The sequence below is a fragment of the Microcaecilia unicolor genome, chromosome 9 (assembly GCF_901765095.1).
Source record: "Microcaecilia unicolor chromosome 9, aMicUni1.1, whole genome shotgun sequence".
Taxonomy (NCBI): domain Eukaryota; kingdom Metazoa; phylum Chordata; class Amphibia; order Gymnophiona; family Siphonopidae; genus Microcaecilia; species Microcaecilia unicolor.
Genome location: NC_044039.1, coordinates 109,674,442 through 109,701,091, shown reverse-complemented (window position 1 = coordinate 109,701,091; position 26,650 = coordinate 109,674,442). Strand labels below are relative to the sequence as shown.

The following is a 26,650-nucleotide window of genomic DNA, read 5'->3' as shown; positions in this document are numbered from 1 at the left end:
GAAGTGGGAACGGGAGAGAGAGAAGAGATATGGATATTTATTGGATTCCAGGAGGAAGAGAGGAAAGACAAATAGTTGCTGAACTCCCAGAGAGTGGGGTGGGAGGGAGGGAAGAGAGAAGAAGACATGCTGGTCCCAGGGTTGGGATTGGGAAGACAGGGGAGAGCCAGAGAGAGATATGGAGAGAAAGAGGGGACATGGAAAAGAGCAGGGGAGAGCCAGGGACATGGAAAAGAGCAGGCCAGGGAGAGCCAGAAAGAGATGGGGAGAGAAAGAGAGGCCATGGAAAAGAACAGGGAAGAGCCAGGGACATGGAAAAGAGCAGGGGGAGAGCTAGAGAGAGATGGTGAGAGAAAGAGAGGACATGGAAAAGAGCAGGTGAGAGCCAGAGAGAAGATGCTGGATGGAAGAGGGGTACAGAGAGAGAGAGAGAGAGAGATGAGTTTAAAGATGGGGAGAGAAAGAGGGGACATGGGCAGGAGAGAGAGAGAAGCTGCTGGGGAGAAACTGGGGGAGACCCTAGTAGTCAGACTGAGAAATGCTGGATGAAAGGAGGGAGACAGAGGAAAAATGCTGGAAGGAGGGGGCAGAATGAGGGAAGATGCTGGTAGGGAGGGGAAGAGGAAAGACACTGGAAGAATGGGGTGAGAGAGGACATGCTGAATGGAAAAGGGTTGAGATAGAGGGAGACAATGGACAGAAGGATTGGGAGAGGGTAATGGGTGGGAGGATGGAGAGAGAAAGAGGGATGACACTGGATGGAAGGGTAGGAGAGAAAGAGGGACGGTGCTGGACGTGGATGGAGGGGAGGGAAGTATATGCACATGGATGGAGGGGAGTGAGGAGAAATGCTGGATATGGATGGAGGGAAAACTGCTGAATTTAAGAGCTGGATCGGGACACTGAAGGATAGGGACAGGGCTACAGATGGTAGACAGTACGCATAAGGACACAGGAGGATGATGGACATGGTGAGAGAAAAAATATCAAATGGAAAGAAGACACTGCATAAAACAGAAGACACTGGGACCAAAGCGAATAGAAAAACTAAATGATCAGACAACAAAGTATTTTATTCAGAGTTTATTAACTGGAATATGTCAGCTTTTGGAAATGTGCATCTGTGATATTTTGCATGTAAGTTCCAATTTTTCTAGTATTGCTGCATGCTGAGTCTGACTTCTTGAGGTAACTTTCCAGTTCAGTATTTTGCCTTCATATCTGTTGTGTCATGTGTTTTTCATGTGTGATTGAGGTGCAGTATTCTGCTAGCGTGTAGTATTTTCAGCCCTTTTTGGTGGTGGTGTTGTTTTTTTTTTTGTTTCACTAGGTTGTGTACTGGTGTTTTAGAGCCCGGTGTAATTACAGTGCTGCCTTTCCACGCATAAGGTTGTAGCTCGTCCTGTCCTTGGAATTAGTGCTGTTATGGTTTGGTGAGGTTATGAGTGTGTTTTTGCACAAGTTTGTGTATAGTGTTTTGCAGTTGAGCAATTGTGGTTAGTATATGCTTTGAGCAACCACTTTATTCTTTGACATCCACGCGCCTTGGAGCCTCGCTAGCGGATGCGGAGCACATTGCCAGGCAGGTCCGGGGGGGGTGGGGGGTGCACCAACTGATAGTCTGCAGGGGGGCGCCAGAGACCCTAGGCACGGCCCTGTCTACAGTCGGCAAACCAGACAATCTATATCTCTGCACACAGAATGGAACAACAAAAAATATTGTATACCCACAAGCATTGTGAAATTAAACATATTAGAAACGTGCGCTTCCTCTTTTCTTTCTTTTCCATTTAACCAGACTGAGCCACAGCAACGCGTGGCCGGGTACAGCTAGTATATATATATATATATATATATATATATATATATATATATATATTTACCCAAAGTGGTGTACAGCTTGACATAAAATGTAAACTTTTTTTAATAGCATAACAATTGTAAAATGACAAAATATAAGCATAAATACAATCAATGAGGTAAACTTTGAGATGGCAAATTGAATCCTAGTAATAGGAGTAACATGATACAGCATAAGAAATATACAAATTTAACAGCACTGTAAAATGATCATGTATCAGAAATAGGATAAACGTTGGCAGAAGATGAATGATACCATAATAGGCAGCATGGAAAAACATTCCTACAAATATGCAATCTGTCCCTAAAATCGAGTGTAGTACCGGAAGACTGGAGGGTAGCCAATGTTACTCCGATTTTTAAGAAGGGTTCCAGAGGAGATCCGGGAAATTATAGACCGGTGAGTCTGACGTCGGTGCCGGGCAAGATGGTGGAGGCTATTATTAAGAATAAAATTGCAGAGCATATACAAAAACATGGACTGATGAGACAAAGTCAGCACGGATTTAGTGAAGGGAAGTCTTGCCTCACCAATCTAATGCATTTTTTTGAGGGGGTAAGCAAACATGTGGACAATGGGGAGCCGGTTGATATTGTATATCTGGATTTTCAGAAGGCGTTTGACAAAGTGCCGTACAAAAGACTCCTGAAGAAATTGCAGAGTCATGGAATCGGAGGTAGGGTATTATTATGGATTAAGAACTGGTTGAAAGATAGGAAGCAGAGAGTAGGATTGCGTGGCCAGTATTCTCAGTGGAGGAGGGTAGTTAGTGGGGTCCCGCAGGGGTCTGTGCTGGGTCCGTTGCTTTTTAATGTATTTATAAATGACCTAGAGATGGGAATAACTAGTGAGATAATTAAATTCGCCGATGACACAAAATTATTCAGGGTCGTCAAGTCGCAGGAGGAATGTGAACGATTACAGGAGGACCTTGCGAGACTGGGAGAATGGGCGTGCAAGTGGCAGATGAAGTTCAATGTTGACAAGTGCAAAGTGATGCATGTGGGTAAGAGGAACCCGAATTATAGCTACGTCTTGCAAGGTTCCGCGTTAGGAGTTACGGATCAAGAAAGGGATCTGGGTGTCGTCGTCGATGATACGCTGAAACCTTCTGCTCAGTGTGCTGCTGCGGCTAGGAAAGCGAATAGAATGTTGGGTGTTATTAGGAAGGGTATGGAGTCCAGGTGTGCGGATGTTATAATGCCGTTGTATTGCTCCATGGTGCGACCGCACCTGGAGTATTGTGTTCAGTACTGGTCTCCGTATCTCAAAAAAGATATAGTAGAATTGGAAAAGGTACAGCGAAGGGCGACGAAAATGATAGTGGGGATGGGACGACTTTCCTATGAAGAGAGGCTGAGAAGGCTAGGGCTTTTCAGCTTGGAGAAGAGACGGCTGAGGGGAGATATGATAGAAGTGTATAAAATAATGAGTGGAATGGATCGGGTGGATGTGAAGCGACTGTTCACGCTATCCAAAAATACTAGGACTAGAGGGCATGAGTTGAAGCTACAGTGTGGTAAATTTAAAACGAATCGGAGACAATTTTTCTTCACCCAACGTGTAATTAGACTCTGGAATTCGTTGCCGGAGAACGTGGTACGGGCGGTTAGCTTGACGGAGTTTAAAAAGGGGTTAGATAGATTCCTAAAGGACAAGTCCATAGACCGCTATTAAATGGACTTGGAAAAATTCCGCATTTTTAGGTATAACTTGTCTGGAATGTTTTTACGTTTGGGGAGCGTGCCAGGTGCCCTTGACCTGGATTGGCCACTGTCGGTGACAGGATGCTGGGCTAGATGGACCTTTGGTCTTTCCCAGTATGGCACTACTTATGTACTTATGTACTTATGATGTCACCACAGTGCACTTGAAAAAACCCTTAATAGGCACACATTAGGACATTCATATAACGTAGATATGATGCTAATGCTGTTTGTACAATACAATGTAACATAGCATGTAGAGTCAAGTTAAAGATAAAAACAGAAACATAATTGTTCGTGGTATCACAGATATGACAAGAATTCGAAAAAAAGAATGTAATATGTAGAACACCAAATACAGAACTAAGAACAAATGATGTTCGTGGTATAACAGATGTGACAAGAATTTGAAAAAAATAATGTAATATGTAGAACACCAAATACAGAACTAAGAACAAATGATGTGCAAATAATGAAGTTCTCACTGCTGTGCGCTCCCTTCCCGGTTGGCTTTTATCCGGGAGGACAGAAACTGCAGCAATTCAGCGTTGTGGGTGTTCTGCCCCAGGTGCCACAGCAAGGGGGTGTGCAGAGCAGACGCACACTGTTGCCTCTGCCAGTCCCCTGCCCCGGAACGGGAAGTCTGAGGGGGCAGGGGACTGGCAGAGCCGCCAGCACGTGCCTGCTCCGCACAACTCCTTGCTTGGGAGGGAGTGCACTGCCTGGAAGGGGGGGGGGGTTCCACCCCAGGTGCCCTATAAGGTAGGTACGCCGCTGTTCCTTCTACATGTGTGGCATTTTATCCCCTTATTTATTTCCCACAAACATACAGCACATTCCTACCAACACTCACACAATCTACCCCCGCCCCTCCTTGTTACAAGCACTTGGGCACAATTAGGTCTCCTCATTGTCTTCCATGTCAGATGGAGATGACAGGTAGAAATGTCAAACATTTGCCCACAGTTGTTTATAGTGCCATAATGCCTTTGATGTGCTTTCTTTAGTCATCCACATCTCAAGAACTGTAATCTTCTTCCTGTGTCATGTGTGGCATAAAGGGAAAAAGAAATGCAATGAAACATCTTAATAGGTAGACAAGGGGGCAGTTGCAGTTTTGGTATATAGACGGGACAAACTGAGAACTGTAGACGAACACAAATTATATGTGCAGTTGAATAAGATTAGATTTATTTATAATCCACCCTTATCCAGGGTGGAGTACAGTTAAATATACATAATAATATACATACACTAGTAAAAAAGTTTAAGGAAATGGGCGCTAGCAAGGTTTTCCTCGTAGTGTGTATGTTTGAGAGAGAGAGTGTGTGTGTGAGAGTGACTGTGTGTGAGAGAGAGAGAGTGACTGTGCAAGTGTGCAAGTGTGTGTTAGAGAGAGAATGAGATTGGGTGCAATTGTGTCTGTGAGAGAGTGTGTGTGTGTGTCAGAATGACAGTGTGTGTGAGTGCATATGTGAGACACAGCAAGACCGAGAGTTTGCTGACCCCCTTCCCCTCCCCCCTTCCACCCCTGTCTGAGTTCCTGAAACCCCTCCCACTTCTTCACATGTGAGTTCCAGGACCTGCCCCTACCCTTCCAGTTGATTTCCAGGAATCCCCCCCCCCCCCCCGTGTCGGTCAGGACCCCCCTCCCCACCTCCTGCACGTTTTTACCTCCCGCACGCTTCACACAGCCTCTTCTTTCGCTTCTGTTTCAGCTGTTCCTGTGCGGGACCACATGAACAGCCGAAACAGAAGCGAAAGAAGGACCCCCTTCCCCCCCCCGTGTCGTTCATGACCCCCCTTCCCTCCCCTGTCGTTTCAGGACCCCCCTCCCTACCTCCTGCACGTTTTTACCTCCCGCACGCTTCACACAGCCTCTTTTGCTTCTGTTTCAGCTGTTCCTGTGGTCCCGCCGAAACAGAAGCGAAAGAAGGACCCCCTTCCCTCCCCTGTCGTTTCAGGACCCCCCTCCCCACCTCCTGCATGTTTTTACCTCCTGCACTGTAGGGACGCCGCTTCACACAGCCTCTTCTTTCTCTTCTGTTTCAGCTGTTCGTGTGGTCCCGCCCTCAAGGGCAGGACCACACGAACAGCTGAAACAGAAGCGATAGAAGAGGCTGTGTGATGCGGATGACGTCACTGATCTACTGCCGGAATCAGACCACGGAGCCACGGTCCCAGGCAGAGACCGAACGTTGGAGGTGAGAATTATTATATAGGATATCACATCTTCATAAGATATGAGGAACTAGTCTAAGTTACGGGGTGTGGCAGTAAGATAGCCCAGAAGTAGAGTAAGTGGATAGTCAGTCACTGCATATATTAAAGGCTTGGGAGAAGAGCCAGGCGCTTACATTCCTGAAGTAAAGGTAGTCTTCAGTTAGGTGTAGCACCTCTGGAAGTGAGTTCCAGAGTGTGGAGGCTACTTCTGAGTTGGCTAACTGGCAAGTATCACATTGTGTGATTTCTTTTGGTGAGAGTACAGAAAGTGATGGTCCTTGAGAGGACCTTAGAGGCCTCAAAGGCATGTAGAGGGCTAACTTATTCATTAGGTACTCTGGCCCATTTTGTCTCAAGACCTTGAAAATCAAAGATAGTTTGAAATTTGGCTCTGTATGGTACTGATAGCCAGAGCAGTTTTTACTGGAAGGGTGTGATGTGTCCTGCTGCTTGCAGCCCTCTGTCAGTCATGCTGCAACATTCTGAATTACAGTGAAACATTGTTTGTACACACACCGTTATTGCGGAGGTCCAGATTATGCACAATGGTAAGATGTCTCCCGATGATACCAAATTTGTATGTGGGGCTCGTTTGTATGAGGTACAATACGGTAGTCCTTAATGCCTATTTTTTTTTTGACAACTCTAAGATGCTCACTCTAAAGATGATTATACTACTAACCTCAGCGGTGACACTCGCCAAAACCAATCTCAATATGGCAAGATTTATGCACTCGCTTCTTCATTGGGAAGCAGTAAGAAATCTTTTGAACAAATTCTTAATTTCTAAATGTATTTCTTTATATTCTTCTATAGCATTATAAATGAAACAGATTAAACTTGAAAATTTTACAACCCAATACTCATCTTATTGTTGTTCTTATCAGCGGGGGGATTTTTATAGCTGACATAGGCTATGTTTCACTTGCCAGCTGTATCAAGACTTACCCCCTAAAACGACAGAAGTATGGATTACCACACTCGTCTACCCCTTATAACATCCTTAATTAGCCCAATCTATACCTGCTAAAAACAACGCCCCCACCTTTCTGGCCATACTTCTTCCCGGCCTCAAAATGGTGGTGGCGTCCATTCTATTAGAAATAGAGAATGGATGACACTGCTGTAGTCCCGATTCTTTGACTTGGTTCCCTCATATCAGGTGATCAGGTTTAGTTCTGAGTTGGAGTAAAGATTTATTGATAAGAGAAAAGTGTGTGTGTGTGTATATATATATATATATATATATTTATTTAAAACCCCAGTTTAGCATTATTCTTTAACATTGAGAGCAATTTAAAACTCAACCTTTTGCATGCCAATAGCACTCTCCTTTAGTAAACTGTTGCACTAAAAGACAGCACAAGTACGTTAAATATTGAACTCTGTGCTGAATGGGTTGCTAAACATGCTGCTCTTCTTAACCCTTTTGAAAGGATCTCCCCACCCCCTGACCTTGGTTCCATCCTCCCACTCTATGCGCAGGCTAGCACCCCTGGAAAGGGTTCACAGTGCAATCAAATCACTCAGACCTTGTGCTCTTCCTTCTCTGTGCCTCCTCATTTTTGTTTCCTTGCTGACTAAAAGAAGGTTTACTAATGTGTCTCATCTCTTCCCTTTCTGAGAAGCCTTCAGGCGTGGGAGTCCATGAACTTCTAGCCAGGAAATCCCCCCACATAACTGCAGAGAAGGTGACCACTAGTAAGAAACCACACTTATGCTGGCCTAAAATTAGGTACAAAGTGTACTTTATATACCACAGCACAAGCTAAAAGAAGCCAAACTATCTCTGGAAAGTCTTTTTTTCATGAGCAAGCCTATCCATGGATACAGTTAGGCCTGAACTTATAACTTATAAGCAAGTTTGAGGTGAAGCTTCTCTGTAGTCACTGGGCCAAATAATTCAGAAACATAATCCTAGACTGCAAAGCAGCCATTGGTTAACCTCTGAAATCCTACAGTTTCATTTTTCCAGCATTAAAGATAAAAACCTCCTGGTTTGGATTCTGAAGTTTTATATTTTGTGACTCATCATCTGGTAGTTTGTCCTGATGGTCACAACTGTGGCACTACTAGAAAGCAGATATTAATGTTGTGATTTACGGCGCTATCAAAGCCTAGGAGTAGGGATGAACTAATTAGACACTTCCAGCCAAATGAGTGAACGATCCCTGAGGCAGATGGGTGTTTCCAGTCGAAACACGGCCCCGTGTCAGGGCTTGTAATGAGTGGTGCCACATAAAGACTTGCATACTATACGTTGGGCTGGAAGTGTCTAATTGGTTCACCCCTACTCCTAGGCTTGTTTGTTTTATACGTAGGCAGTGGTGTGCTGGTAAATTTTTAACAACAGGCTCTCTCCCCGGTCCACCTCGGCGCCCCCCCCCCCATCCACCACTGCGCCCTCCCCCCACCTCTGCACCCCCCCAAAAAAATTTTTGCAGAGCTGGCTATACCCGGGGGGGGGGGGGGGGCGGTGGCCAACACATTACTCTCTCCAGGAAAAAAAAATTAAATGATCCCAGGTTCCAATCTAATTCATGTTTAATATGGGATAAAATGCCATAAATAAGTAAATAAATATAAACTTTTAACGTTCAGCACCTGATTCTCAAAGTGGACATATTCCAAACACTATAATGAAAATAAAATAATTTTTTTTCTACCTTTGTTGTCTGGTGACTTTGTTTCTCTGATCATGCTGGTCCAGTATCTGAATCTGCTGCTCTCTATCTGTTCCCTTGACTCCGTTTCCAGGGCTTCCTTTCCATTTATTTCTTTTCTTTCCTCCTTTCTTCTTCATTTCTGGTCCTCCGCATACTTGACTGTACAGTGGATCCAGCTTCTGCCTATTTTCTCCATCCATGTGCAGTTTCTCTCCTCACTTCCTTTTCCCTCATCTAATTTCCTTCCTCTATCTTCCCTCCATGTCCAGCATTTCTTCTCTCTCCCTCCCCTCCCCTCCATCCATGTCCAGAATTTCTCTTGCTCTCCCCGCCATCCATGTCCTGAAACTCTCCTCTCTCCCCTGCCCCTCTCTATCCATCCATACCCAGCAATTCTCTTCTCTCCCCTGCCCCCTCTGCCCATCCATGCCCAGCAATTCTCTCCCCTGCCTCCCTCTGCCCATCCATGCCCAGCAGTTCTCTCCCCTGCCCCCCTCTGCCCATCGATGTCCAGCAATTCTCTCCCCTGCCCCCCTCTGCCCATCCATGCCCAGCAATTCTCTCCCCTGCCCATCCATGCCCAGCAATTCTCTCCCCTGCCTCCCTCTGCCCATCCATGCCCAGCAATTCTCTCCCCTGCCCCCCTCTGCCCATCCATGCCCAGTAATTCTCTCCCCTGCCCATCCATGCCCAGCAATTCTCTCCCCTGCCCCCCTCTGCCCATCCATGCCCAGCGGGACTAAAGGCGCGAACCGAACTCCTGAGAAGCAATCAGGAAAGGCAGCTGGAGACGGGCAGCAGGGCTTTAAATAAGGCGGCGCTTCCAGGCAGGTATTTGAAACTGACGGATGGGAGCAGCAGGGGAGGATAAGGGGGCGAAGGGCATCGCTACAAATGGATGGGAGCGGGAGGGGAGGTAAGCATGGCGCCCTCCTGCCATGCTTACCTCGTGCAGTGGAGCCGGCTCGCCCCTTACAACAACCGGCTCGCAAAAGCTGTCTAAATTTAACAAGCGGCTCTTGCGAGCCGGCTCCAGCACACCACTGTACGTAGGGGTTCCTTTTCCATTTTGTGGTTGTGTTGTGGTTATGGCACTATCCAACATCAATTAACTTTGATGAAAATATGTATTATTTTGCATTTCATGGTGGTATCAGTGATGAAATGTCATACATGAGGTGGGAAAGTCCTCCCTTATGGCTACCGTTATAGCCCTCCATACTCAGTACCTGACATTTATTAGGAACATATTGGGGGTAATTGTCTACAGGTTGCCTAAAATTAGTCACTGGGATGATACATGCTGAACGCAAATTCTATATCATCAATTACACAAGTAATTGCTGCTACAGAATACTAGTGCAAGTCTGCATTTATGTCCCTAACTTTTGACACAACCATTTACACCATGTCAAAGGCTGGTGTAAATGCACGCACCTAAATGTTGTCAGTTATTCATTTAACTGACAGTGTTCTATAACCTTAACGTGTAAATGTAGGGCAAGCTCCTGACCCGCCCATGCTGCTCCCGCAGCCACACCCCTTGAAGTTATGTGCAACAGCTATAGAATCCCAGAACCTATATGTGCAATTTTATGCGCTAACCCTTGGATTTTGCATTGGTCACCCAAATTTGAATGCGGATGCCATATCTGTGCATAAACTAAATGGCCAATTAGGTGCTAACAATCACTAATTGCTGTTAATTGGCAGTAATTAGGACTTATATGTGGATCTGCCCTACACCCCCCTATTGTATAACATGCACACGTAAATTTCATTGCATACAACTTGAAAGGGGGAGTGGCCATGGGCAGATCAGGGGCATTCCCAGAAATTAGGCATGCTATAGAATACCTGCGTTTGCAGCCAAACTGTCATCAGTTAGGCACAAGCATTTACAGCAGCTTTTGCCAGGCATAAGCGCTTGCGTCCAATGTTAGGTCCTAAATGTGCACCAAGATAGTATTCTATAAAGGTCGCTCCAGGCAGAGTGCCCTTTGCAGAATAATAGCTTAGCGTGCACCACAACAGCACCTATTTTTGATAGATATTTTTGTCTGACGTTGAGCACCGTGGTCTTTCTGTTTCTTGCAGCTCCTCAGTGTGGTCTCCTATCTTGCCCAGCGCAAGTTGCGACTGCTCGTGCTGGGTCGCAAGCACATGCTTAATGAGCCAGGCATCTGGTTGAGACAGCACATGGATCTCATACAGCAGCGGGCAAACTGCTTCTTCATGGAGAACATGTAGGTATTCTGTGGGAGGTTTGGTTCCTTCCACATGTATTTAGTTCATGCAACTGGTACAGGTCACCTTGGGCCTAATGAGCAAAAAGTCACATTTTAACACTGGTACAGTTTTCATTTACACTAGAAGAGCTCAAATCTTCAGCTGCTTTAACTGATCAGATCCGCTTTTAACAGAAATATTTTATTGGGCATTAAGGGCCTAAATTTATAATAGGATACTTATGGGAGAAGTCCAAAAAGGTGCCTAATTTAAAAAGGTCACATAGGTACAAATGTGCCTTTAATAAAGTAGGTTCCCAGATCCAGCCGCATAGTGAACAAATGCCAGTGCATACATATACGCCTGTTCTAAGGCAGGTGTAAATTTGCATGTGTACTGTATACAGGGCAGCCAAAATTTACTACTCAGTATAGGCCAAAACCGAAACCACTCCACCCTGGCATTTTCAAACCAAAACTGAAGTTTGGCCAAACCTGGATTTCGGTGTGAGCCAATCCAAATAAATGTGTATTTTATGTTTAAATCTTTTGTTATTATTTCAAGTAAACCAAGTAAAAACAGGGTAAATGATCACATAGAAAAGACCAAAAAGTGGTTTATACAATGGCAGTACAATACCCACCGAACTCAAAAGAAAAACTAAACAAACCCCCCCCCCCCAAAACACATATTTCAGATAAAGTACAGCAGTTTTATGTGTATTTTATAAAATAAATGCATATGTTCAGATTTCTCAGTACATACAGTGGCGGCCCTACCATTAGGCCACCTGAGGCGGTGGCCTCAGGCGGCACTTGCGTCGCACCCTGCCCTTCCTTCACTGAATTTACCTTATTTTCTCACTTTCCAGAAGTCAAAATGGCAGCAGTTCCCATACGCTGTCCTGCCACCCACCCTTTCTATCTTACGGCCTGCCTCTTTGACGTACTTCCTGTTTCCTCGGAGGTGGAGTGGGGTGCAGTAGAGAGAAGGGGCCAGGGCTGGCGGCAGGGCAGCGTATGGGAACCTCCTCCTTGCTTTAACAGCACAAATGCGGAAAGTCTTCCATTAAGGAGGTGGTAGATACACAAATGATGAAGGAATTCAAAAAGGCATGAGATAACACAGAGAATCTCTAATTAGAAAATGGAAGTTATAAAAAACCTAAACTTAAATGGCTGCATGTGTGTGGATGTGTCGAGTGACACTTAGATGGCGACTCTGGCTGTGATTAACTAGGGCTGATACCGGGCAGATTTGTATGGTCTGTGTCTAATACATGGCGATCTGGTTTAGGATGGGCTGGAAAGTGCTTAGACAGCAACTTCAGTGGCTGGAACATGAGGACAGTGCTGGACAGACTTTTATGGTCTGTGTCCCACAAATAAGACGTATAGACTAGAGCGGGCTTCGACGGCAGCTCCAGCAGTTGGGACATAAGGATAGGGCCAGATAGACCTCTATCTGTGTGCCAGTGAATCAGAGACAAAATCTTACATGTGTGCACCAGAGTGTTCCAAGTTCCAACTCCCGTTCCTTCCTTGCCTGCAGTGCTGTGACTCAAATCCAGAGAGAGACTGAGAGAGCTGACCGAATTGGGTCTTGTGGGGATGGGTTAAATTCTTGCAGGGATGGGTGGGAATGGGTAAGATTCCAGCAGGGACGGGCGGGGATAGGTAAGATTTCTGTCCCCGTGCAACTCTGTAGCTTGAAGCTCTCGACGGCCATCTTGGGATTGGAGCTGGTATAGGCAGAAGCGACTGTAAATTTCAGATTGCTGCTGAAGTTCTCGGTGAACATCTTGGGATTGGAGCTGATATAGGCAGCGGAAATTTACAGTCACTTCTGCCTATACCAGCTCCAATCCCAAGATGTTCACAAAGACCTTCAGCAGCAGTCTTGCAAGACTACAGCTGAAAGTCATGGTGGCCATTTTGGTGACAGAGGTGGCTGGGGCGAGAACAACTATGACTCACTTTTGCCCCAGATAGGCCACTAGATCACCAGGGTGTCTGGGGGGGGGGGGGAGCTGGCTATTGGTTGGTCTGGGATGGGGAGGGGCAAAGGGAGGTTGTATTCAGCAGCGGTTTTGGCAGTGGGAGGTGGGGGAATTTCAGTTGAAACATCCACATCTGCTGTGTCTGTGTGTCCTCTGTGGCACCTGCTGTATCTGTCTTGTATATGACAGAACAGCAGTGAAACAATGTGCCTGGTCATGGAACAGTCTTCCAGTGAAGGTGGTGAATTCTTCAATTTTAAAAAAGCATGGAATAAAGAGAGGATCCTTAGATGTGAGGGCCAAACCTGAGATTGCATAGGTTTTCAATATTGCATCAAGTCAAATGTGGTCTGTGGTACTGCAACAGGAAAGAATTTGGGCTGGCTAGCTCAGGGGCGTAGCCAGACACCCAATTTTGGGTGGGCCTGGGCCCAAGATGGGTGGGCAGGAGAACTCCGCCCTGTCCCGCAGTGATTTGGCATCTCCCTCTCTCGCCTGCATGCCATATGGTCTCTCAAACATCCCCCCTCCCCCACATACCTTTTAAATAGCAGATTTTCACTGGCAACGAGCAGCAACTAATAAACACTGCTCATGTTGGCCCCACAGCCTTCCCTCTGATGTGTTTCCACATAGATGGGAATACATCAGAGGGAAGGCTGTGGGGCCAGTGTGAACAGTATTAGTCGCTGCTCGCTGCAGGCAAATATCTGCTATTTACAAGGTATGCAGGAGGGGCAGTTGTTGGGAGTTTTCGGCTGGTGAGGATCCCTGCCAGCCACATCATAGGTGTGCTGCTACTGGGTGGGCCTGAAACCAAAGTGGGTAGACCTGGGCCCACCCGGGCCCACCCTTGGCTACGCCACTGGGCTAGCTAGGCCTTACAGCTCTTTGCATAGTCATCACATTTTTGATTTTGGTTAACTGGGAACAGCAACATTTGCACTTACATTAGTCTCTTTGCAGTGAATCTGTGTTTCAGAGATGATCCAGCTTCATGTGTACTTGAGCCTGTCTGACACTTTCAAGTAATGTGGATGCAGCATTTGAGCTAAGTGAGGGCACTGAGAGAAAAGGAACATTGTTAATAGATGCTGCAGAGGATGGTTTGTCTGATCTTTCCCATGTGCCCTGCACTCCCTGTTTTAAAGGTGAAGCAGGTCCCAGCAGTAGCCAGGGGGAAAAATGTCAAGAACATTATGTATATGTGGTGGGGGATGAGAGGTTTTCACCAATGCCACCAAAGGCCCCAATGCAGTTATGATAGGACCAGTCTCACATCTGGGAGAAGCAGAAGCAGTTGGCAAATGTGCTGTGGATTATTTTAGCATATAGCTTGGAGAAGACAGACTTGTATAATAATGTAAGCATCACAATAAAAGTTCTACTAATGGACTAATACAGATAACCCACTAGGTTGTGCATAGGTAAGTGCATAGTTACACTGATTCTCATGGTAGAATGAATGACACGACGTTGCCTGTGGCAGAAATCCATCAGTGACCCCAGTACCAGTTTACAACATTTTTTTTTGGCTAAATGATCCTGTCGTTGGGGGGGGGTGGGGAGGTCGCCCACTGGGCCACCAGGGACTTGTTAGAAATGCTGGGAGGGTTGGGGGGGGGGGGGGCTGGAGACCCACCAGATCTCCAGCCCTCCCTGAACCTGGGGCAGGGGGACCTCCTGCCCCCATTTTGCCTTGCTCGGGGCAGGGTTAGTTAGGGTCTGGTGGTCCCATGGACCTCCAGCCCCTGTGTTTGACAGGTCTGGGCTTTTGACAGCCCAGACCTGTCAAACAAGTGCGGGAGGATTGTGCCTGAGCGCATTCTCAGGCACAATCCTCCAGCATTTCTTCCCTGTAATCAGAGAGAATTGCGTGCTTGAATTAGCATGCTATTATCTCTGATCATAGGTCCAATAACGCCCCGCACTGTTCCAGCGCTATTTTTAGAGTGCTGTTTGGAACAGCGCAGGGCTTTTGATCATCTGCTAGTTAGTGACTCTTGGTAGCCTTGGGGGAGCTCTCCAGGAAGCTGTTGTGAAGATGCAGTAGCAGTTATGTATGAGAGGGAATGTTTAGGGGGAGGGGGGAGTTTGCTGTTTCCTAGTGAGAACCAGATGGGGTCAGTTAAGGAATGAGCTACTGCTTTGTTTCTTGTGCTTGCTAGTGGTTCCTGGTTGACCTTTTCTTATTTCTTTTGCTGGGTTTTGAAGATCAGAAGATGATCCCTTCCTGCTGTATGCCACAATACACTCAGGGAATCAATGCAGGTTCATCACCAGAGACCTCCTGAGGGACCACAGAGCTTGTCTCTCTGATATCCAGATCAAACATCTCTTCTTGAAGTGGCAGCGGGGCCACCAGCTGGTGATTTCTCACTATAGCCCAGGAAATCCAGTAACATTCCAGGTATTTGTATGTAAATGCCATAGTCCAAAAGGCTTGGATCAGGGGCTTGGCTCAGTATGCTTCATTTGGTGTTAAGTGTGCTGTTTCATTTAGCACGCTCTAATTGAGTGCACTTTAACATGAAGTAGAATGTACTGTACTGTTTTGTTTTAATGAAAAAAAAAATACGACACAAAGAGAAACAAACAAAAAAAAATGAAGAATTTCCCCTGCAAACTCCAAAGTGCTTCACTTTAGAGACAGCACATGTTTGAGGTCAGTTTTCTAAAGCCATTCACAACTTGGGTAAATTTACTGATTACCCAGGTAAAAGAGCTGTCTGAAAAATTAACATGGCTAAAAGTATGTTCAGGCTTCCACAGTGCACTTAATTCGAGACAGGTTGATGGGAGGTGTTCCCCGGGATGAATTTTTGGTAGGATACATTACGTTTTCAAATGTACATGTGGTTTTACCTAGCCTGGTTTAGCCCACATCAAAATACAGTGCAATGTTGATGAACCAGTTGTACTCATTGACAGTTTTTAAAGGGAAAGTACATGTGGACTTTCCTTTAGAAAATGTTTACAGTGTACATGGGTGCAGAATCCCTGCTGACTCTGCATCTAGGTGGGCTGTTCTGTATGTTAGTGTACTTTAGTCAGAGACATTGACCAGTCCAGGCGAGATTAAAGTGCTTTAAGCGATATTCTTGGTGCAGTGCTTTTTGAGATGTCGCTGAATGATCTAGATTGCACAACTGAAAATATATTCACAGTTGACACAGATACGTTGACTCCTGAGGCAGGCATACCATTTTTCAAAACGCGGAACCTTGTCGAGTCTTCTATATCTGGTCATTGCAAATAAAGATTTTATCTACTCAGTTTTTGGTGTCCCGCATGGATTGCTTGCCCCACGTCCCTTCCCTACTCCTGGGATATTATTATTATTTATTGCATTTGTACCCCACATTATCCCACCTTTTTGCAGGCTCAATGTGGCTTACAGAGTGTTGTTATGATGTAGTCATTACATGGTCTTAGATACTTAAGCTGAAAGTAAATGAATAAGATGCAAGGTCATTACTTGATTTTAAATACATAAGCTGAAATTAGATGATATAGTTTTACCAGGATATAATGTGTTCAGGAAAGACAGGGTAGGAAGAAAGGGAGGGGAAATGGCATTATATGTTAAAGATAATATTAAAGTCACATGGAAGGGATCCAAGATGGCGGTCTGATCCTGTCGTGGTGCTCCGAGTAGTTCCAGTTCTTCGAAATGCCAAAGCGAAGAGGAAGGTCGGCGGCTGCAGGGACCCCAAGCCGGCCCTCAGCTTTAGTGCCGGGTCCTATATTTACGGAGACCAGAGGTGATTGAGAGAACAGAAGGCGGCATGCTGACGGCGAACAGGCAAGGTGGAGATCCGATGCCGTATTTGCTTGATGTCACTCTAAGCCCTGTTCAAGGAGCTCCCCCCCGCAGCATTGGTGTGCAAGTTCCACAGTGGAATCTCCTCTTCAGCAGCCGGGTGGTGAAGCCCAGAGTGAGAGATTAGGGCCCCAGGAAGAACAACTGGAGAACAAAGGAGTGCTAAACTCCTTTAATTTAGACTCTGCCCCGAGGGAAACTGCGGGAGATGTTTGAATGCAAGTGAAATAAAAGCTGAAAACTTTAAAATTTCCACAATTTTTACAAGAGAAACCAGCTGAAGTAACTCTGGAAAATCTTTGGGCCTTAATTGTTAACCTGGGCAAGGTATTATGTCCTCAAACTCAGGTCCTTGAGACCAGGACAAAAAAATTAGAAGAGGAAATAGAAATAGTAAATAATGAGATAAAGAAAACTGCAGAGAAAGTTGAGACTCAGGAAAAAAAATGTTGTTCAATTCCAAGAAATTCAAACAACCATGATAAAAGACAATATGAATATGCGGAGGAAGATTGAGCTTTTGGAAAATTCCCTGAGATCAAATAACTTAAGATTTCTGAATTTCCCCAGGGTGCCATCGATCACACCCAGGGAAATGTTGAACAGATATTTAAAGGAAATTTTTGGACTTAAAGAAGATACTATTCCCCCTTTCTTTCAGGTATATTACCTGCCAAATAAACCAACAGAAGTACAATTGTCCACTAATCAAGCTGAACTCCCTCTGGATGTTTCAGCTATCCTAGAATCCTCTGATACGGATCTGGCTGTTCCTTCTACTTTATTGGCAACTGTTGCGTTAACTTTGGATAAAGTATGGATTATCAAAATGTTTTTCAAAAAGATAAAGAGTTTTTGGGTCTTAAAATATCAATATTCCCAGATGTAACTAAAGAGACTCAGAAAAGACGTAGGCAGTTTTTACTGCTTAAGTTAGGAGTTCTTCATATTGGGTACCCTTGTAAATGTATAGTCAGATTCTAATCAGTAAAATATGTTTTTTTTTCGAGCCATCTCAGCTCACAGGTAACCAAACGCTCTTTGGGGTTGAGAGAATGTTAATGTTTATTGGCATTTATTTGAGCTCTGTTAATATATGACACTTCGATCTTAGAAAGGTTACTAATTAGAAAAGAAAGACGGAACTCCAAAAGACAGCCAGCCTGGTTGAAAAGTGAGGTGAAGGAAGCTATTAGGGCTAAAAGAAATGCCTTCAGAAAATGGAAGAAGGAACCATCTGAAAATAACAAGAAGCAGCATAAGGAGTGTCAAAGCAAATGCAAGGCGCAGATAAAGAAGGCCAAGAGAGATTACGAAAAAAAGATAGCATTAGAGGCAAAAAACATAGTAAAATTTTTTTCGGTATATTAAAAGCAGGAAGCCAGCAAAAGAATCGGTTGGGCCGCTGGATGACCGAGGGGTAAAAGGGGCGATCAAGGAAGACAAAGACTTAGCGGAGAGATTGAATGAATTCTTTGCTTCGTTCTTCACCGAGGAAGATTTGGGTGGGATACCGGTGTTGGAAATGATATTTCAAGCGGACGAGTCAGAGAAACTTACTGACTTCACGGTAAACCTGGAGGACGTAATGGGGCAGTTCAGCAAACTGAAGAGTAGCAAATCTCCTGGACCGGATGGTATTCATCCTAGAGTACTGATAGAACTGAAAAATGAGCTTGCGGAGCTACTGCTAGTGATATGCAATTTATCCTTAAAATCGAGCGTGGTACTGGAAGATTGGAGGGTGGCCAATGTAACGCTCATTTTTCAAAAAGGTTCCAGGGGAGATCCGGGAAATTATAGACCGGTGAGTCTGATGTCGGTGCCGGGGAAAATGGTAGAGGCTATTATTAAAAACAAAATTACAGAGCACATCCGAGGACATGGATTACTGAGACCGAGTCAGCACGGCTTTTGTGTGGGGAAATCTTGCCTGACCAATTTACTTCAATTCTTTGAAGGAGTAAACAAACATGTGGACAAAGGGGAGCCAGTTGATATTGTATATCTGGATTTTCAAAAGGCGTTTGACAAGGTACCTAATGAAAGGTTACAGAGGAAATTGGAGGGTCATGGGATAGGAGGAAAAGTCCTATTGTGGATTAAAAACTGGTTGAAGGATAGGAAACAGAGAGTGGGGTTAAATGGGCAGTATTCACAATGGAGAAGGGTAGTTAGTGGGGTTCCTCAGGGGTCTGTGCTAGGACCGCTGCTTTTTAATATATTTATAAATGATTTAGGGATGGGAGTAACTAGCGAGGTAATTAAATTTGCTGATGACACAAAGTTATTCAAAATCGTTTAACTCGCGACAGGATTGAGAAAAATTACAGAAGGACCTTACGAGACTGGGAGACTGGGCGGCTAGATGGCAGATGACGTTTAATGTGAGCAAGTGCAAGGTGATGCATGTGGGAAAAAAGAACCCGAATTATAGCTACGTCATGCAAGGTTCCACGTTAGGAGTTACAGATCTGGGTGTTGTCGTCGATAATACACTGAAACCTTCTGCTCAGTGTGCTGCTGCGGCTCGGAAAGCGAATAGAATGCTGGGTATTATTAGGAAAGGTATGGAAAACAGGTGTGAGGATGTTATAATGCCGTTATATCGCTCCATGGTGCGACCGACCTTGAGTATTGTGTTCAGTTCTGGTCGCCGCATCTCAAGAAAGAAATAGTGGAACTGGAAAAGGTGCAGCGAAGGGCGACTAAAATGATAGCGGGGATGGGACGACTTCCCTATGAAGAAAGACTAAGGAGGCTAGGGCTTTTCAGCTTGGAGAAGAGATGGCTGAGGGGAGACATGATAGAGGTATATAAAATAATGAGTGGAGTGGAACAGGTGGATGTGAAGCGTCTGTTCACGCTTTCCAAAAATACTAGGACTAGGGGGCATGCGATGAAACTACAGTGTAGTAAATTTAAAACAAATCTGAGAAAATGTTTCTTCACCCAACGCGTAATTAAACTCTGGAATTCGTTGCCGGAGAACGTGGTGAAGGCGGTTAGCTTGGCAGAGTTTTAAAAGGGGTTAGACGGTTTCCTAAAGGACAAGTCCATAAACCACTACTAAATGGACTTGGGAAAAATCCACAATTCCAGGAATAACATGTATAGAATGTTTTTACCTTTGGGAAGTTTGCCAGGTGCCCTTGGCCTGGATTGGATGCTGTCGTGGACAGGATGCTGGGCTCGATGGACCCTTGGTGTTTTCCCAGTGTGGCATTACTTACGTACTTATATATTCTCCACTATTGATAATCTTGGATCCAAAATGAGGACTTGAGTGTATTTATACATTATAATCTTTTTTCTTTGTTATTAATTATTTCTGGAATGTATACCTTTCTGTACAAGCTTAGGCTTGATAATGATTGTTTATCAATTATATGTGAAATAATTTTTAAAAAAGCCACACAATTGCAGGACCTACAGGGTAAGGAAGAGGTACTGGAATGGCAGATATATTTACACTGGTGTGATATATCACAAACAGAAGAATTGGACAGAGATTTAATTGAAGATATTAAAAATATAGCTATGAAAGGAGACGTACTACTAATAGGTGATTTTAATATGCCAGATGTTGATTGAGGTATCCCTATTACGGGGTCTTTTAGAAGCAGGGAGATCCTGGATTCTCTACAGGGGGAACTATTTCGCCTAGTAGTGCTATAGAAATGATAAGTAGTAGGTAGTAGTATTCCAGCAGTTGGTAATGGAACCCACGCGGAATGGGGTCATACTGGACTTAGTGCTTATTAATGAGGAGGGTGTTTCTGATGTTATAGTAGGTGATGGTGATGGGTCCCTAACACAAGTGGATACATATCTGACATTAAAATCTATTTTGGGAAGTACGAAATGCCCCCCTCAAATCACAAGTCAGGAACTTTGGAATACAGTTACATTCAACACTTACTCTGATTTTCCAAATCTAAGCAAACTTCAAGAGCTGCTTCTGTTATTTGCGAGAGCTATGCTCTCTCTCCTTACATCAAGAAAGTAAATCTTATCCCAGTTGTGCATGCCATGATGATATCAAGACTGGATTACTGTAATGCACACTACAATGGCCTGCACCAGCTCCAGTTGATTCAGAATGCTGCAGCAAAACTAAAAGAAGGTTATAAGCGATGTGACCACATCACACCATTTTTGCAAAAACTTCATTGGCTACCAGTACAATACAGGGCTAAATTTAAAACTCTATGTCTGATCTTCAAGGCCCTTAAAGGAAATGGTCCCGAGTACCTAGGATGATCCTCTACACACCTCTAAGGACACTAAGGTCCTCTCAAGGACTATCACTAACCACACCCTCTCCAAAAGACATTACACAATGTGATACCTGTAAGCAAGCCTTCTCCAGAGTAGCCCCCATACTCTGGAATGCACTGCCTAACAGGCTCCACTCAACACAAGACTATCTCTACTATAATTCATCATTTTTATTAATTTTCAGAATTTAAACAGGAATATTCTGTTAAGGAAAATACAGCCAATAATAACAGTTTATAACAAAATCAACTATCATAACATATACTGGCTTCCTTAGACCCCTAAAATAAGAAAGGGGGGGGGGGTTAGGAATTATAATTCAAATATTTAGTACAAACATTGAAAGTAAATATGTCGCTGTATTTCTCATTCTACTTCTCAATATCTCTATCGTTGTTTCGAGTCTAGGAAAGACTTAAGCTGTTCAGGCATATAAAATACATGTTTTACCTGATTAAACCTCACAAAACATTTACATGGATATGCTAGGAGGAAGGATCCTCCCAATTCTATTGTTTTTAACTTCATAGAAAGAAACAGTTTTCTCTTTTGTTGAGTTACTTTTGTCACATCCGGATAGGAGGAGTGGCCTAGTGGTTAGGGTGGTGGACTTTGGTCCTGGGGAACTGAGGAACTGAGTTCGATTCCCACTTCAGGCACAGGCAGCTCCTTGTGACTCTGGGCAAGTCACTTAACCCTCCATTGCCCCAGGTACAAATAAGTACCTGTATACAATATGTAGGCCGCATTGAGTCTGCCATGAGTGGGAAAGCGTGGGGTACAAATGTAACAACAACAAAAAAAATAAAGACAAACTTTTTCACCACCAAATTTATGGTTCGCTGATTTAAAGTCTCATGATAGAATTCAGATCTTGTTGAAAAATAAAAGATACAATCAGCGTCGCTTTTTCAGTGACATTGTCCAACGACTGTTCTAAAATTGCGGTAAGATTGTCCACATCAAGTTAATTTCCTGCTTCAACATTGCTCTCTCCATCTGCTTTTTGAATTGTATTTGATATTAAATAAATTTTATTTAATGGAGGAATTGCCTCTTGTGGATAATTTAAATTTTCTTTAAGGAATCTAGTAAATATTTCTAAGGGGGGTACCCCATAGAGTCTAGGAAAATTAAGCAAACGGAGATTCAATCTCCTTTTGTAGTTCTCTATTTGTTCGATCTTCCTTCTGATATCAATATTATCTTTCACCACTGCAGCTTTAAATTCATTTCCATATCATCATGCTGATCAATCCATAGACTGGTGGGTTGTGTCCATCTACCAGCAGGTGGAGATAGAGAGCAATCCTTTTGCCTCCCTATATGTGGTCATGTGCTGCCGGAAACTCCTCAGTATGTTCTCTATCTCAGTAGGTGGTGGTCACACACAGCAGCAGCTCTGGCTAGGCCTCCAAGCCTAATTTTTAGGTTTTGTTGAGTGCCTGGGGTTGAGGGCTCTTCTTGAGCAAGTGCAAACCTGGTGGCGCCAGGTCCTTCCTTTTCTCCCCCCTCCCGCTGGCTCCGTTTAAAAAAAAAAAATAATAAAATTTTGGACGTCCTTAAGGGCGTTTATTTCGACGTTTATTTCGACGTTTATTTAAACGTTTATTGCAGCTACTCACTGGGACACCAGGTCGTTACAGCTCGGAGCGAGAAGCAGGTAATTTTTACCTTTTTATAGCGGGCAGGGGGTTCCCCGATTGATCTCCACGTGGCCTATGGCGTCGGAGGGTGAGGGCGCGAAGAATCGCTCCCCGGACCGCGTGTGCGCTTCTAGCGGGGATGCGGGGGTTTTAAAGTCTGATTCGCCCTTGTTGGGTGTCAGTTTGGAGGCCGGTCAGTGTCCCGGGTCTTCCTCCGGCACGGCGGTTTTTCCCGCAATAAACGCCCATCCCCCGCTGCTCGCCTCCGCCATCTTGGCCGGCCACTCTGCTCGGACGGCTTCTTCTTGGGCCGCCCTTGAGCTGGGAGACGTTCATGCCATGGCCGCCCTTGATTTGGGCGACGGCAAAAAAGCGGCTAAAGTTAAGCGCCGTTCTTCCCGCGCGGCTCCTTCGCGGAGTGTAGTGCCGGACGCCATCTTGGATGCGCAGCATGTTGCTCCCCCGCTCTTGCGAGCGCCGGTTGAGGGTGCATCTAGGGCTGTGGCCCAGGCTGCTGAAATACACAGTCTGGGGGGTTTCTCCCCCGAGTTTATTTTGCTGCTGCATCAGGCTTTCCTTATGCAAAACGCTGCCCCTTCTCCCTTGTCCGATAACGGGGTTGAGGCCCCCGGAAGTAAACGCCCTCGGGTGGATTCCCAGGCCTTAGAGGACGCTGTTCCCTCTGATGTAGATGAGGGCAGCGTATCTGAGTTCTCCCAACGGTCCTTTGGGGATTCCTTGGAGGAGACGGATTCCCGCTCAGATGGAGCGGATGACCCCTCTGCAGCGCGGATCTTTCGCTCAGAGGATTTGCCCAACCTGTTACTGCAGGCCATGAGCATTTTGAAGATTTCCTCGCCTGAGGACGTCTCTCCCTCAGCCCCTGTTGGCTCTGCCATTATGCTGGGGACGAAGCGCCCGCCTAGAACCTTCCACGTGCATGATGCCATGCACACCTTAATTTCGGCTCAATGGGATGTCCCGGAAGCGAGCCTCAAAGTGGCTAGGGCTATGTCCCGCCTCTATCCTTTGCCTGAAAGTGAACGTGAGGCCTTTCTTTGGCCTACCATGGATTCTTTAATCACTGCGGTGACTAAGAAGACGGCGTTGCCGGTGGAAGGTGGCACGGCCCTAAAGGACGCCCAAGACAGAAGATTGGAAGCGGCTTTAGGGTCGTCCTTCGAGGCGGCTGCCTTAAGTTTGCAGGCCTCAGTTTGCGGCTCCTATGTGGCCAGGGCGTGCCTGACGATGGTGCAGCGGGCTTCCCCCTCGGATCCTTCCTTGAGGGCTGACTGGCCGGCCCTGGAATCGGGCTTGGCTTATTTGGCAGACTTACTGTATGATGTCTTGAGAGCCTCGGCTAAAGGCATGGCTCAGACAGTCTCTGCGTGGCGCTGGCTTTGGCTGAAACATTGGTCTGTGGACCACGCCTCTAAGTCCCGCCTGGCTAAGTTGCCTTTTAAAGGCAAGCTGCTCTTTGGGGTCGAGCTGGATAAAATCGTGACCGATCTCGGCACGTCTAAGGGCAAGAGGTTACCAGAGGTCAGGGCTCGGGCCAGTGCTCGCCCCGGTATCTCTAGAGGACGGTTTCAAGAAGCCCGTCGGTACCGCCCGGGCAAGTCGGGCTCCTCTGCCCCCTCTTCCTTCAAAAGGAACTTCTCCCCCAAGCAGAATTCCTTTCGCAGAGACCGCCGTCCCGGAGGTACGCCCTCCGGTCCTCCCCCAGGGTCTCGTACCCAATGACGGGGTCCTGGTCCATGGCCCAGCGCAGATTGGAGGACGCCTGTCCTCGTTTCTGGGCGAGTGGACCAAAGTAACTTCAGACGCTTGGGTGCTGGAAGTCATCAGAGACGGCTACGAGTTAGAGTTCTGCCGACCCTTAAGAGACGGGTTTGTACTCTCTCCCTGCAAGTCTCCGGTCAAAGCTGTGGCAGTGCAGCAGACCTTGGACAACCTGATCCGCCTGGGTGCGGTCGTTCCGGTGCCAGAAAATCAGACTGGCAAGGGACGTTACTCCATTTACTTTGTGGTACCAAAGAAAGGAGGTTCTGTCCGGCCTATCCTCGACCTCAAAGGGGTCAATCGGGCCTTGAAAGTGCGGCACTTTCGCATGGAGACTCTCCGCTCTGTTATAGCGGCAGTGAAGGCAGGAGAGTTCTTGGCTTCCTTGGACATCAAGGAAGCGTACCTGCATATTCCCATCTGGCCTCCTCATCAACGCTTTCTGCGTTTTGCAGTCCTGGGCCGACACTTCCAGTTCAGAGCCCTCCCTTTCGGGTTGGCTACTGCTCCGCGGACCTTCTCCAAAGTAATGGTGGTCATCGCGGCCTTCCTGCGAAAGGAAGGAGTACGTCCATCCTTATCTGGACGACTGGTTGATCCGAGCCCCCTCTTATGCAGAGTGCGGCAAAGCTGTGGACCGGGTGGTTGCTCTTTTGAGCTCCCTGGGGTGGATCATCAACTGGAAGAAGAGCCAGCTGCGCCCGACTCAGTCCCTGGAGTATCTAGGAGTTCGATTCGACACCCAAGTGGGCAGAGTGTTCCTGCCAGACAATCGAATTGTCAAGCTTCAGGCTCAGGTGGACCAGTTCCTAGTAGCCTCTCCTCTTCGGGCTTGGGACTATGTGCAGCTGTTGGGCTCTATGACGGCCACGATGGAAGTAGTGCCCTGGGCCAGGGCTCATATGAGACCACTTCAACACTCTCTGCTGCAGCGCTGGACTCCGATGTCGGAGGATTAAGCTGTGCGCCTTCCCTTGGACCCAGCAGTGCGCAAAGCGCTGAGCTGGTGGATGCAGACAGACAAGTTGTCTGCAGGAATGCCTCTGGTGACCCCGGAGTGGATTGTCGTCACGACGGAAGCCTCTTTGTCAGGCTGGGGAGCCCACTGCTTGGGAAGGACAGCGCAGGGGCTCTGGTCTCCTGCAGAGGCAAAGTGGTCTATCAACCTCCTGGAACTCAGAGCCATTCGGTTGGCGCTTTTGGAATTCATCCCAGTACTGGCGTTGAAGCCAGTACGGGTCCTGTCGGACAATGCCACGGCTGTGGCCTATGTCAACCGCCAGGGAGGTACCAAGAGCGCCCCTCTAGCCAAGGAGGCCATGAATCTATGCCAGTGGGCGGAAGCGAACCTGGAACAGCTGTCAGCGGCCCACATTGCCGGAGTCATGAATGTCAAGGCGGACTTTCTCAGTCGCCATACCTTGGAGCCCGGAGAGTGGCAGCTATCTGCTCAGGCGTTCTTGGACATCACGAAGCGCTGGGGCCAGCCGAGCCTAGATCTGATGGCGTCATCGGCCAATTGCCAAGTGCCGCGCTTTTTCAGCAGAGGACGGGACCCTCGATCCCTGGGAGTAGATGCTCTTCTCCAACAGTGGCCGACACAAGAGCTTCTCTATGTGTTCCCGCCCTGGCCCATGTTGGGCAGGGTGCTAGACCGGGTGGCAAAGCATCCGGGCCGGATAATCCTGGTGGGTCCGGACTGGCCCAGACGTCCCTGGTATGCGGACTTGATCAGGCTCTCAGTCGACGATCCTCTGCGGCTGCCAGTGGAGCAGGGCCTGTTACATCAGGGTCCCATGGTGATGGAGGATCCCTCCCCCTTTGGTCTTACGGCCTGGCTATTGAGCGGCAGCGTCTGAGAAAGAAGGGCTTCTCAGACAAGGTCATCGCCACTATGCTGAGAGCGAGGAAGCGCTCTACTTCTACTGCTTACGCCAGGGTTTGGCGTATCTTTGCAGTGTGGTGTGAAGCAGGCTCACTTTCTCCCTTCACTGCTCCAATTTCTTCAGTGTTGGCGTTCCTGCAAGAAGGTCTGGAGAAAGGCCTGTCGCTCAGTTCCCTTAAAGTCCAGGTAGCGGCTCTGACTTGCTTCAGGGGCCGCCTGAAGGGTGTTTCCCTGGCTTCGCAGCCAGATGTGGTGCACTTTCTCAAGGGAGTTAATCACCTGCGCCCTCCTCTGCACTCAGTGGTGCCTGCGTGGAATCTCAACCTGGTGCTAAGAGCATTGCAGAAGCCGCCTTTTGAACCCTTGTCGAGGGCATCTCTGAAAGACCTGACGTTGAAAGCAGTCTTTTTGGTGGCTATCACTCCAGCCAGAAGAGTTTCCGAGCTCCAGGCGCTCTCATGTAGAGAGCCTTTTCTGCAGTTCACTGAGGCAGGAGTGACTATTCGCACAGTGCCTTCCTTCCTGCCCAAGATTGTTTCTCGCTTCCAT

The 26,650-nt window shown here is 46.5% G+C and overlaps 1 protein-coding gene across 2 annotated transcripts in view; it reads left to right on the top strand.

Annotated features, from left to right (window-relative positions):
- The window catches only part of PRORP (protein only RNase P catalytic subunit), a 193,907-nt gene that overhangs the window by 136,608 nt on the left and 30,649 nt on the right, over positions 1–26,650 (top strand). For both annotated transcript variants that reach the window (XR_003943280.1, XM_030213737.1), the window contains exons 6-7: positions 10,554–10,702; positions 14,899–15,094. Coding sequence is in view for 1 of the 2 variants with exons in the window: in XM_030213737.1 (XP_030069597.1) it covers positions 10,554–10,702; positions 14,899–15,094 (345 nt within the window). In the remaining variant the exon portion in view is untranslated. The remainder of the gene's footprint in view (positions 1–10,553; positions 10,703–14,898; positions 15,095–26,650) is intronic.